This window comes from Carica papaya, chromosome 2 (assembly GCF_054855325.1).
Source record: "Carica papaya isolate Zhongbai chromosome 2, ASM5485532v1, whole genome shotgun sequence".
Taxonomy (NCBI): Eukaryota; Viridiplantae; Streptophyta; class Magnoliopsida; order Brassicales; family Caricaceae; genus Carica; species Carica papaya.
The window spans coordinates 33,207,183-33,220,950 of NC_142310.1; the positions used below are offsets into that span (position 1 = coordinate 33,207,183).

At 36.1% G+C, this 13,768-nt stretch overlaps 2 protein-coding genes across 5 annotated transcripts; both read right to left on the bottom strand.

Moving 5' to 3' along the window:
• Positions 1-175: 175 nt before the first annotated feature.
• Positions 176-7,452, bottom strand: LOC110810050 (phosphoinositide phospholipase C 4-like). 4 transcript variants are annotated; one of them, XM_088214194.1, is made up of 10 exons: positions 6,904-7,450; positions 6,419-6,615; positions 5,991-6,126; positions 5,673-5,909; positions 5,334-5,566; positions 5,050-5,167; positions 1,385-1,537; positions 1,225-1,311; positions 812-1,068; positions 176-496 (listed from the first exon to the last, which is right to left on the bottom strand). In XM_088214194.1, exons 1-10 carry the CDS (start codon positions 7,234-7,236, stop codon positions 397-399), a joined length of 1,851 nt encoding a protein of 616 aa, XP_088070320.1. In that variant the 5' UTR covers positions 7,237-7,450; the 3' UTR covers positions 176-396. The 4 variants fall into 4 exon arrangements, with proteins under 4 accessions (XP_088070320.1, XP_088070321.1, XP_021891785.2 ...); XM_088214195.1 differs by having other exon boundaries at positions 756-1,068; XM_022036093.2 differs by lacking the exon at positions 1,385-1,537 and having other exon boundaries at positions 6,904-7,451.
• Positions 7,453-8,385: 933 nt separating this feature from the next.
• LOC110810049 (phosphoinositide phospholipase C 4-like) lies at positions 8,386-13,437 on the bottom strand. The gene is made up of 9 exons (XM_022036091.2): positions 12,811-13,437; positions 11,782-11,978; positions 11,329-11,464; positions 11,013-11,249; positions 10,676-10,908; positions 10,389-10,506; positions 9,109-9,261; positions 8,949-9,035; positions 8,386-8,791 (listed from the first exon to the last, which is right to left on the bottom strand). Exons 1-9 carry the CDS (start codon positions 13,126-13,128, stop codon positions 8,495-8,497), a joined length of 1,776 nt encoding a protein of 591 aa, XP_021891783.1. The 5' UTR covers positions 13,129-13,437; the 3' UTR covers positions 8,386-8,494.
• Positions 13,438-13,768: the final 331 nt, after the last annotated feature.

Below are 13,768 nucleotides of genomic sequence, written 5' to 3' on the forward strand. Positions count from 1 at the left end.
GTCTTCTCCACTTGTTGCCTTTACTAACATTAAGACCATTTTCTCAAAGTGGCACTCAAAATTAGGTCATTCATTCTCACATATTCTTTAACATATTATGTCAACATTCTCTTTTATCTTATTCTCCCTCTTGACATTCATTGTAACTTGTATTTAAGTAGCAAGAGTCACAAACTTCCTTTTTCTACGCCTACAATTGTTTCATTTAACCCTTACAAATAATATTTTCTGATGTTTATCATGTCAATTAATTAATCTCACGAAATAAATTGGGAGAAAATGTGAATATTAACTTTTTATGAAATTAAATATATGATCCCTCTTGGCAGAACTTGCTCCATTTTCTATCAGCCTCTACCTTGAACATCTACTTCATCACCATGGAACTCTCAACGATCAAGAACCCTGTAATAGCTCTATAGCTGACACACCTCTACTCCAGGAGTTGAGTGCAACATCATCTGGCAGATGCTTTCCGATGATCGCTTCAAATTTCCTAGTAAAAAATAAACATCCAGAAAATTCCCATCTTAATAATTCTCCCAATTAGGTGATTATATAAGGCAAATAACATCAAGGGGGCAAGAGACATGGACAAACGAATCCCTACTTCGTGCTCTCTTTTCACATATAAAAGTATCCTCAGGAAAACAGTAGAAAGAATTTAAGAAAAAGCAGCAGCCAAGATTGAATATAAGCCAGCAAATGGACATCTGATTAAATTAAAAAAGAAGAATCATCAGAAGTGTGCCTACATCACAAAAGCTGCTCCTAGGGCACAAATTCAAAGTGCATAAGAAGCCTCACTGACTTGAACATAACTCCTTTACGATCATAGAGTGGAACTGCACGAATTCCTGTCTTCAATTCAGAGACTGGCAAACAAGTTTGGCCACCAAAATCATTCCCCTCATGCATGTCATACTCACGGACTTCAATCTGAAGCAAGGCCAATTCAGGAACAGTCAATGGAAATGTGAACTCTTCGTTCCAAACAGGTGTCCACTGATCCAGTTCTACTTTTGTTTTCTTCATTACCTTGTCAGCAGGTACACCTGCTATGCCAATCTGCAAAACAAATTAAAGACTAAGTCGGCAAGTGTTTAAAACAATTTCATTCTTGAGCAGCAGGATGATGTTTGGCTTTTAAATGCAGAAATCTTGAAATAAGACCAGAGAGTTTCTGGGGAAAATGAAAATCTTGTTCAATGGATGTCAACTTACCCTAGTATAGAAGTCTGGAGGAGAGTATGCATCAAAGTGTGTCTCTTTAAAATCTAAATGCCAACCATCTCCCATAAAGACTTTCACCTGTCACATAACAGATAAGATATTAGATAAAAGAAGTTGGGAGGAATAACAAATTTAAGTTTTAAATCCTCACCTTGAAAGTTTTTTTCACAGATAATTTTGCTCTAGGATTAAAAACTTCACCATTTGGGCCAACTTTCGTTAGAAAAGCAGGCTTTTTCACATAGCCGCAACCCCCATTTGATTTGAACATCCCATGCATCATCCAGAGGTATTTACCATATCCCTGCCATTTGACTTAAACTTCTTGATCTTTCGAACTAAAAAAATTATTATATGAATGTAAACTAATTAACACTCAATCCAAAGTTAAAGAACGCTCCTCCTTGATGCCTCGTAGATAAGTCTATATTGCTTTTTTTACTAAAAAAAAAAAAGAAACAAGAAAAAGAAGACAACGAAGAAGAAGGAGAAGAAGCTATCTAAGTCAAAATTAACATTTCAAATTCGGATAACTTCCTTCCTTCCTGCCATTTATTCTAGTTTACCCTCAATAGATTACTTTGCTCGTCTATTCAAAATCTGCAAGCAATGAATGAAGAAGCAAGTCCAGACTTACCAATGATCCCCTTCCAAATTTCCAATTCCTTTGTGTCATTATTTAATCTTATTAAGTTTCTTGCATGGTAACACCCACAATTTTTTTTTTTTTAATTAAACAAAGGATAAATATAATTTTTATTATTTTATTTTATTTTATTTAGAGTAAAAAAATGAAAAAAAAAATTGATGGAGAATTAAATTAAAAATAATTTTCAAAAAAATGGGAGAAAATTTGGATTTTATTAATATTTTTGAAAGAAAAATCGAAAAAAATAAACCAAATTACAATTTTAGAAAGTTATGTCACGTCAAACGCCTGGTCAGCAGCCCTAACCAACCAAGACGCGCCAAGTGGTAGATATGCTGACGTGGGAGGCCACGTAGGCGATCCGCGTGCCCGCGATCGAACAAGTAAGGTCCGTTCCTGCACGCACGGACGGCCTGGAGGCACTCCCTCCCAAACACGATCGAACAGCTAGATTCAAACACGATTGGACAACCCATAGTAAATCGTGATGGACGGTCCAGATTGGATCGCGATGAACGGCTCAGATTCACTTCTTATTTAATCGCGATCGGACGGTTCATATCAAACGCGATGGACAAACCAGATAAAAAACGGATGAATATATATAACCCCCATCCGCACCAAACCCTAACCCTAGCTGCCAGAACCCCTCGTCAGAGAAGACAACCCAGCCGTCGGGGAGCTGACCGCCGCCATTCGCCGCTGCACCGGAACCCTTTCCAACCGCCAAAAAATGTAAAAATTTTCCCATTTGCACATAATTCAATTTTAAACTCACCCATGGCCAAATTGGAGCAAAAAGACCGACTAATTGGCCGAAAAACACTGGCGAAACTCACCGCCGCGGAAAATTTCACAAAACGCCTCCGATGAACCCCTTCTCGATTCTTGTTTCGTATAATTTTTTCACCGTTGTAATCACCGTTTTCTTTTCTACAGGTTGACTGAAGCAAAACACCAAACCACAACGTGAGCCGGAGGAGCCGCCGCACCGAAGAGCCCCGCCGCCAGTGAATTTCGGTTTTTCATATTTTTTCGGCCAACCGAACCCCTTTAACATGTTTTCTCACAGGGATCGATACAAAATCGGCCGAAAGTGGCTAACCCGAGGCAGACTGCCGTGTCGGAATTCCGAAATTGGTCGAGTAGGTCCTGGGACTGATTTTGGGTTTATTTTGAATATTTGTAGGTACTATTAGCGCGTTTCAGTTCCCGTAGAAAAATTCAAGAAAACCAAGGACCGCCTGTAGGCACAGTAAACAGTTTATCTTTTCGGACGTCAAATCGAGTAAGGATCCCTCACTCTATTCTCTATCATAGAACTGAAATTTAAATAAATAATAATATGGTATTTTGTGTAATTTTAATAAACATGCATAATTAATTACGAGTTGTTAATGGAATCGGAACTGAAAATTATCTATTGTTGTTGTTAATTGTTTTTACAGTTTACCTGCATGATGATATCTTATTTATTTATTTTATAGCTTTGAACGCATGCATGGTTTATTTCATGTGTTTACCGTTGAATTGAAAAAAATGAAATTTAAACGTTAAAGAAATGGTGTGATTAAATGATTAAATGAAAATGCAGTCTTACTAGATATCCTGAGAGATGGTGGACGGACAGGATACATAAAGAACCCTACCGTGAACGTTGTCTCCATACCGGACGGGGTATAGAGACTTGATAATTTGGCGCTCATACCGGAAAATGTATGGGGATGACCCGCTTCATCCTCATACCGGACAGGGTATTGAACTTTGATAAATTAACACTCATACCGGACGAGGTATGAGGACAGCCCATAATTGAGAATGATAAATGAAAGGGTTCATGTGTAGCTGGAACATCCCTATAAACTTATATAGATACCAGCAGGTTGGTGAAAAGAGTAATAGTTATTATTTGGTTTATTGATAATGGATATGAATTTATAATATATACTATGATGACTGATTATACATGAAATATTGGTCTGTATGATATTATTGTTCTTACAGATTATTTCCATAAATTCCACTATGTTAAGTGAACGAAAAATGATTTTATGATTGATAAATGAATTTACTAAATTTAATACTCCATTAGTGGTTTTCGATTTTATACCAACCTTTACTTTTGTGTCGATAATATAGTGTGATATTCTTACTGAACTAGTGTAACTCATTCTTTATTTAACCATTTCAGATCAAAAGAACCAGATTCCAAAATCCGATCCGCAAGAAGATTACGAATAGATGCTAAATATTTTTTATTTTCCGTTAGTTTCCTTATTTCTTGTGTTTTTTTCAAAAAATGAATTTCATAATCCTGTTTAGTACTTTTGAGTTATTGTGTAAGAAATGTAAATTTTAACCTTTTATTTTACTTGCGCACTTAAGTTATTATCTATTTCCTTTTAGATTTTCCGGATCGTTATATTATTAGGCTTTCTTAATCGGTGAATAACATTCTGCTCATAGTAGCAACCTTAAGGCTAGGTGGGGGAACAAATCTATTGAATTCGTGGAATTTATTTGCAAAACCAAGTCCAACTACAACATGATAAAAATTGGCGTAATTTGGAAATCTACATAAATTGGAACCAATTCACTCCAAATTTCATCCAGCAATTATTGTTTCAGTGTTACCGTCTTCTAGTTAAACTAAGTGTGGATTTACAAACGAAGAGGACAAAATTCTGGATTTGTCCCAAATACTGCCTAAGTTCTTGGTAGGAAACTGGAAACTTCTAATTTAAGATCCAGGATCTGAGTTGATCCTTGGCAGACGAGAATTATGCTAAGGATGGCTATTTTGAGGTCAATAGAGAGCTCTTTAGCTTTTGAAGAAGATTCAGTTAGATTGATAGACCAAATCAAGATCAGCATCTCCAGCATCCTTTTTAGAAAAGCAACTACAGTTATAAAATACTGAGATCTCTAAGATGTATATCAGCACTAAATCACTGTCTGAAAACCCTACAACTACTATTCCAATATGATAATAATATCTTAAAATTTTAGAAGACCAGAAAGGACAGAAATTTTTCTGAAGCATAAATGCGAAACCATATGCAATGAGCATATAGCTCTGACGTAGAATACATAATTTCTTGACCTAGTAAGCTCAAAAATAAAAAATAATAATAATAATAATAATAAAGTGAAGGTAGAGACAAAACCTGCATGTTAAATGCAACCATTTGAGCTCCATGCATCCAACCAATTAGTGGGTTGTAGTTGAGCGACTTACGCTGAGTACTTTTGGGGTATATCCTCAAAAAGTTTTTCTGAGTGAATCTGAATGTTTCAGATAATAATTCGTATTCAAAATTTGCGGAAAGTTTCAAACCAAATAACAAACATCCGGTTTCATAAAAGAAGGAAGCGGAAGAAAATCTCAAGAATGGGTATGCTGAGCATACGAGGTCAGAAACCCCAAATGAAAATTAACATGAAGCACTACCTTACAACATCTGTACCATTTGATTCAGCAGCCTTTTCAAGTGCTTGTTCACTCAGACTAAGACGTCTAACTTTACCAGGTTCGACTTTAAGTGCCTCTTTCAAGCCATTCTTGGGTTTTCCTGCATGAATGGCAATCAGACGTTTGTATTCAGGTGCAGCCAGTTGGCATGATTCAGGATCACAGCTCATGACATCATAATCCTGATTGATTGCACTTGCATCACTATCATTCTGTAAACCAGTAGAACAAGATTTCAAGTGACCACCTTAGAATACACGCATAAAATTTAGGTTAAATACATAGCCATTATGTAATTCATTTCAGTTCAAAGCTAACCTTCTCGTCATCTTTTTCATCAGCTGTCTCTTCTGCCTCCTTTCCCCGTGCATCATCATCAGAATCATTTTCCTTCTCCGAGTTACTTCTTCTGTTTTTACGATTAGCTTCAAGGTACTCTTTTGGAGGTTTAGTTGAAATTATAATCCGGTGCTTTAGCTTTTCTGGGGAAGGGAACTCTTCTAACGATTCAGATTCAGGGTAAAATAGTGTACCTTCAAACGTTTGAATAAGCATCTACAGGAGTATAATTTCCTAATCAGTAAAATATAGTCATAAGTAAGATTAGTGGTTAGAACTTCATGGGAGAAAAAGAACCTTCGCAACTTTAGCTTGGAGATGTGGGTCAAGATGGTCTTCAAGAACAATTATGACAGGATATGGTGATTTAGAAAAAGCATACTTTTTAATTGACCTCAAACATGTAACGAGCTCCACTGGAGATGTCAAGGTTCTAGATAAGAAACACAGATCAAGGATTGCTCAGGGAGGATAAAAGAAATTGAAAGGAAACCACAAAAAGATCTTGCAATGAGATTTCTCTAAATATGAAAAGTACTAGCTCGACCCTATAAGCAAGCAACAAGCAAAGCCCTAAACAATAATCAATTGGAAGGTAAAAACAACTGTAGATCTCTAAGCCAATGGCCTTAATTTCTAAGGTATTCCCTTTCTCCATACGGGGAAAAAAAAAAGAGCAAAGCTATTCCTTTCCATCCAAAAAATGGAGTTCAAAAAACGATCACCTTCCATGGAAAACTAGCACATCGTCTTTTACAGAATTTGGCCATATATCAAGTTCAATGACTCTCACACCCCTCTGCAGCGCCTTTATTATCGGAACATCACTGGTATCGCTAGTGAGCTCGTTTCCTGTCAAATATGAATTGTGCCCGGTATATACAAAATAGTGAGACAAAGGAGCATTCATGTCATGGTCGACCTGTATGTGAGATATAGTTAGATACCTAGCATGGCTCGATGACTGTAGACGAAATGTAACAACGTAAAACCATCTCAGCTTTCTGATTTGGTGCTAGATCATGGTAATTTAGAAATACAAACATTATCTTTCTCATGCCAATTTCTCCACTAGCATCAAAATCACGAAGTTCCTCAGATTTAAAACTAATGATAAACATTAACAAACACTCCTCGACCTTTCATTTTATTTTTCCTCCATATTTCTCAGAAACCAAAGAGAAAAATCCAAGACAAAACAAGTACTCGCCTGATTACCAATGGGAGGATTGAGACTGGCAGAGAACAAGTAATGATGGAAGTCATCGAGAGTCAGAGTGTTGTTCTGAGTTTTCCTTGTGAAGTTAGGAATGTGGCGATGCCCCCTCAGCAGGACGGCCTCGACGATCCTCTTGGCTTCGGCCAGCGTTGTGCCGCCTTCCTCTTGGAACTCCACCATAAACCGCCGCAGCTGCTCGACACTCATCTCGGTCCCACCTTGAGCATACCTCTCAAAAGCCTCCTTCACTCCCTCCGGTGGGCCTGCTTCTGTCACTCGGAGTTTACTTCTGAACCAGCCCCTTGTTCTATAGCTTGCCTCCATCTCTGTCTCTCACGCCATGTGCTTCTGCAACTTTTTTCCGGTGAAGTCACTCAGGTTCACTGCCCGACAGATTAGGGTTTGCGGGCAATTAGAGATTAATCCAGTTATCTTTCTTGCAGGTGGATGAATTATGCAGAAGAAGTCAAAGCACATAGCAGATGGGGCCTCTGTCTCTGTCTTGCACTCGCTCACTGCAGAACTGGCCCTTAAAAAACATAAATAAATAAATAGGAAGCTTCATTCCACATTTTCTTCATATTTTCAATGAGTCTCTGTACATTTCATTGTTTTTTTTTTTTTTTTTTTTTCTTATTAATAAATCTGTTAAAAATAATAAATATCCACGTCAGCAGAACCACTTGACTTCGAAGTCTCCCTCTTGCGACATAGCTGTCATTAAATTCATGATACATAATTTAACATGACGTGCTAAATTGGTAGGGAAATGTGAATATTAAATTCCTCCTAAAAATTAAATAAATAATTGAAATGACTTGAAAAACTTTTAGTTTAAACTTTGCCCCATCCATGATCCACTGTCTTCGTAAAACCCTTTTAATGTTTTTCAGTTACTCTTTTTATCTTTTCACAAATAATTTCTTATTCAGATGGTTAATTAAATGAGTAGATGGCAGATGTTGAATATACAGAAGGGTTGATTTCTGATTCCTAATTAAAGGTAGTAAATGCAAAAATTTTACTGTATATGTATTAATGGATAAGTACTAACTCTTGGTTTAAATATATATATATATTTTTTAAAGTATCCAGAATATTTATTATTTCTCTGCTTTCTGCAATGTAGGCCTAACGAATTTAAATCTGCGATTCCTCCTCAAAACTTGCTCTATTTTCTCTATGCCTCGTGCCTTGTACACCTCCTTCATCACCATGGAACCCTCAATGATCAAGAACTGTGTTACAGCTCTATGCCTGACACGCCTCTACTCCCGGAGTTGACTGCAACATTATTTGGCGGAATGCTGGAAATTCCCATCTTAATAATTGTCCCAATTACGTAATTTTATAAAGCAAATAATACCAAGGGAGCATGAAACAAGGACAAACGAATCCCTGCTTCGCGCTTTCTTTTCATGTCTAAAAGTAACCTCTTCGCAAGAAAACAGTAGAAAGAATTTAAGAGAAAAAAAAAAAAAAACAGCAGCCAAGATTGAATATAAGCCAGCAAATGGACACCTGAACAAGTTACAAAAAAAAAAAAATCATCTGAAGTGTCCCTACATCACAAAAGCTACTCCTAGTGCACAAATTCAAAGTGCATAAGAAGCCTCACTGATTTGAGCATAACTCCCTTACGGTCATAGAGTGGAACTGCACGAATTCCCGTCTTCAATTCAGAGACTGGCAAACAAGTTTGGCCACCGAAATCATCCTTCTCATGCATGTCATATTCATGGACCTCAATCCGAAGCAAGGCCAATTCAGGAACAGTCAATGGAAATGTGAACTCTTCATTCCAAACAGGAGTCCACTGATCCAGTTTCGTTTTTGTTTTCTTCATTACCTTGTCAGCAGGTACACCTGCTATGCCGATCTGCAAAACAAATTAAAGATCAAGTCACCAAGTGTTTAAAACAATTTCATTCTTGAGCAGCAAGCTGAGGCTTGGCTTTTAAATGCAAAAATCTTGAAATAAGACCAGAGGGTTTCTGGGGGAAAAATAAAGTCCTGTGTAATGAATGTCAACTTACCCTAGTATAGAAATCCGGAGGAGAATACGTATCAAAGTGTGTCTTTTTAAAATCTAAATGCCAACCATCTCCCATATAGACTTTCACCTGTTAAATAACAAATAAGATATTAAATAAAAGAAGTTGGGAGGCAGAACAAATTTAACTTCAAAATATTCACCTTTAAAGTTTTTTTCACAGACAATTTTGCTCTAGGATTAAAAACTTCACCATGTGGGCCAACATTCATTAGAAAATCAGGCTTTTTCACATAGCCGCACCCCCCATTTGATTTGAACATTCCATGCATCATCCAGAGGTATTTACCATATCCCTGCCATTGGACTTAAACTTGTTGATATTTGGAAATAAAAAAATTATTGTAATGCATGTAAACTAATTAACATTCAATTCAAAGTTAAAGATGGCACCTCCTTGGTGCCTTGTAGATAATAAGTCTATGTCGCTTTTTTTTTAAAAAAATGAAAGAAGAAAAAGAAGAAGAAGAAGCTATCTAAGCCAAAATTAACATTACAAATTTGGATAACTTCCTTCTTCCTGCCATTTCTTCTAGTTTACCATCAATAGATTACTTTGCTTGTCTATTCAAAATCTGCAAGCAATAAATGAAGAAGCAAGTTCAAGCTTACCAATGATCCCCTTCCAAATTTCCAGTTCCTTTGTTTCCTTTGTTTAGTCTTATAAAGTTTCTTGCATTTTATTAGACTTTCTTAACTGGTGAATAACATTCTGCATACAGTAGCAACCTTAAGGTTAGCTGGAGAAAATATCTATTGAATTTGTGGAATTCATTTGCAAAACCAAGTCCAACTACAAGATGATAAAAAATGGCATAATTTGGAAATTCTACATATATTGGAAGCAATTAACTCCAAATTTCACCTACCAATTATTGTTTCAGTGAGAATTTTTACCATCTTCTAGTTAAACTAAGTGTGGATTTACAAACGAACTGGACAAAATTCTGGATTTGTCCCAAATACTGCCTAAGTTCTAGGTGGGAAACTGGAAACTTCTAGCTTAAGATCCAGGACTTGACTTGATCCTTGGCAGACGAGAATAATACTAAGAATGGCTATTCTGAGGTCAAATATAGCTTTTTAGCTTTTGAAGAAGATTCAGTTGGATTGATAGAACAAATGAAGATCAGCATCTCCAGCATCCTTATTAGAAAGCAACCAAAGCTATAAAATACTGAGATCTCTAAGGTGTATATCAACGCTAAATTCATTGTCTGAAAACCCTACAACCTTATTTCAATATGGTAATAAGATCTTAAAATTTTAGCAGATCAGAAAGGACAGAGAAATTTTTCTGAAGCATAAATGCTAAACCGTATGCAATGAGCGTGGAGCTCTGATGTAGAATATATGATTTCTTGACCTAGTAAACTCAAAAATGAAAAAAAAATATTAAAAAAAGTGAAGGTAGAGACAAAACCTGCATGTTAAATGCAACCATTTGAGCTCCATGCATCCAACCAATTAGTGGGTTGTAGTTAGAGGAATTAAACCGAGTACCTTTGGGGTATATCCTCAAAAAGTTCTTCTGAGTAAATCTGAATGTTTCAGATAATAAATCATATTTAAAATTTTGTGGAAAGTCTCAAACCTGATAACTACTATCCGGTTCCATAAAAGGAAAGAAGTAGAAGAAAATCTCAAGAATGTAGATGCTGAGCATATAATGTCAGAAACCCCGAAATAAAAATTAATATGAAAAACTACCTCACAACATCTGTACCATTTGATTCAGCAGCCTTTTCAAGTGCTTGTTCACTCAGACTAAGACGTCTAACTTTACCAGGTTCGACTTTAAGCGCCTCTTTCAAGCCATTCTTGGGTTTTCCTGCATGAATGGCAATCAGATGTTTGTATTCAGGTGCAGCCAGTTGGCATGATTCAGGATCACAGCTCATAACATCATAATCCTGATTGATTGCACTTGCATCGCTATCACTCTGTAAGCCAGTAGAACAAGATTTCAAGTAACCACCTTAGGATAAATGCAAAATTTAGGTTAAATACATAGTCAGTATGTAATTCATTTCAGTTCACAGCTAACCTTCTCGTCATCTTCTTCTTCAGCTGTATCTTCTGCCTCCTTTCCCCATGCATCATCATCAGAATCCTTTTCCTTCTCCAAATTACTTCTTTTGTTTTTACCATTAGCTTCAAGGTACTCTTTTGGAGGTTTAGTTGAAATTATAATCCGGTGCTTTAGCTTTTCTGGGGAAGGGAACTCTTCTAATGATTCAGATTCAGGGTAAAATAGTGTACCTTCAAACGTTTGAATAAGCATCTACAGGAGTATAATTTCCTAATCAGTAAAATATAGTCATAAGTAAGATAAGTGGCTAGAATTACAGGAGAAAAAGAACCTTTGCAACTTTAGCTTGGAGATATGGTGTAAGATGGTCTTCAAGAGTGATTATGAGAGGATATGGTGATGCAGAAAAAGCATACTTTTTAATTGATCGCAAACATATGATGAGGTCCACTGGAGATGTCAAGGTCCTAGATCAGAACACATATCAAGGACGGCTCAGGGAGGATAACAAAAAAAAATTGAAAGGAGATCACAAAAAGATTTTGCAATGAGATATCTCTAAATATGAAAAGCACCAGCTTGACTCTATTAGCATCAAGCAAAGCACTACAATAATCACACCCTCCAATTTAATTGAAGCTAAAAACAGTTGTAGATACTCTATATTTTTATCTAAGCCAATGGCCTTAATTTCGAAGCTATTCCTTTTGTCCATACGAGGAAAAAAATAAAAACAAAAACCTATTCCTTTTCATCCAAAAAAACTGAGCTTAAAAAAGATTACCTTCCATGGTAAACTATCACATCATCATTTGCAGAATTTGGCCATATATCAAGTTCGACTACTCTCACCCCTCTCTGCAACGCCTTTATTATCGGAACATCACTGCTATCACTAGTGAGCTGGTTTCCTGTCAAATATGAATTGTGCCCAGTATATACAAAATAGTGAGACAAAGGAGCATTCATGTCATGGTGGACCTGTATGTAAGATGTAGTTAGATATCTAGCATGGCTCAACGAGTGTAGACGAAATGGAAAAAAGTAAAACCAGAATCATCTTTCTATCGTTAACCAAAAACAACATATAAATAACCCCATCTTGAATAGCAAACTCCATGCCAAGAGTAAATATGTGTGTGTGTATATCCTATCTACAGAAACAACAATTATTCAAGTATTGATGAATCCACAGACAGCAGCCAACCAATGAAGAAAATCAAGTATTAATTCTCAAATGTTATCAATCCGTTGAATGCTTGTTCCAGAATGTTCATAACAAAAGATCAATGTTTATGCAAAAGATTTATGTTTATGGAACTCGTTTGAAAATTTAAAAATTCAATTATAAATAAATTCTAAGCAGTATTGGGATATTTTTCTCTTAAACCCTATCAAAATTAATAAAATTTAAACTAAGCTAAATGGAAATGACTTCATGAAACTACCGCTTCCAAATAAGTTCTTGTTCAAACATACTTTGAATTTATAACTGAAACATCCTAATTTTAAAAATTCAGATCCAGAAAACGAAGGAACTTATAGTAACACCAATACAACAGCAATTTAAGAAGACAACTAACATCTTTTTATGCTAATTTATCCGCTATTATATTAAATACCGAAGTTTCAGTTTCTAACGTAGGGTGGATGATGAACTCAAGCAAACAAATAAATGATATTAACAAGTAAATCCAGCGTCCAAATTGCCACTTCTCGTCCTCATTTTCTCAGCAACCATACAACAAAGAACCAGAGAGAAATTGGAAAAAAAAAAAAAAAAGAAGAGAGAGAAAGAAGGATGAGTACCCACCCGATCATTGATAGCAGGATTGAGATCGGCAGAAAACAAGTAATAATGGAAGTCATCGAGAGTAAGAGTGTTTCTGGTGAATTTGGCAATGGGATGCCTCCTCCTCAGAACCTCCTCCACGATCCTCTCCGCATCTGACAGCGACGTTTCGCTGCCTCCCCCTTGAACATCAACTAGAAACTGCCGCAGTTGCTCCGCCCCCAGTTGGGTCCCTCCGTCTGCGTACCGCCTGAAAATACTTTTGACGTCCTCCGGCGGCCCCGCTTCCGTCACCCTGAACTTCCGCTTGAATAAGAGGCACATTCGGTAACTACCCATCTCCTTCTCTCTCGCAGTTTCTCAACCTGTAACTCGGGTTCAAACTTTATCGTATACTAAATATGCGAGCTTGTGTAGCTGTAAGCACAGATCAAAGACTAGACTAGATATAAATATCCATTAATACAGGAATTATCTAAGATTCTTTGTTGACTGATAAAAATGGCGGAGTCAGTTTTTTTTATAAAAAAGCTTTAGCTTAGTGAAGATCAGCTTTGATTGCGTAGCTATAACAAGATTGAAAACTGACGTTGACAATGTGAATCGACAGAGACGCGTAAGAAAAGATTGGAATGTGTTCCCCATTTTGGTTTTCAGTTTTCGATTTATCTTCGTCAATCTATTTTCGTTATTTTATCTAATTTTTATTTTTATTTTCACATTTTGGCTTCTGTTGCTTTCAGATTTAGTCTACCTACCTATTTTTTGTTTTTACTTTCTGAAATGCTGATAAATTAACAAAATATTTAATTAATTTATTATATTTTTAAATAAAATAAATACCAGTTAATTTTTTAATCAAATTTGTTATAGAGAATTCAAAATTTGTATTTTTTAATAAAAAAGAGGCTTGTGCTAAATTAACTACCTGTAAAAAATTATTTATTTTTATTTATATTGTTGATTAATTTAATCATAT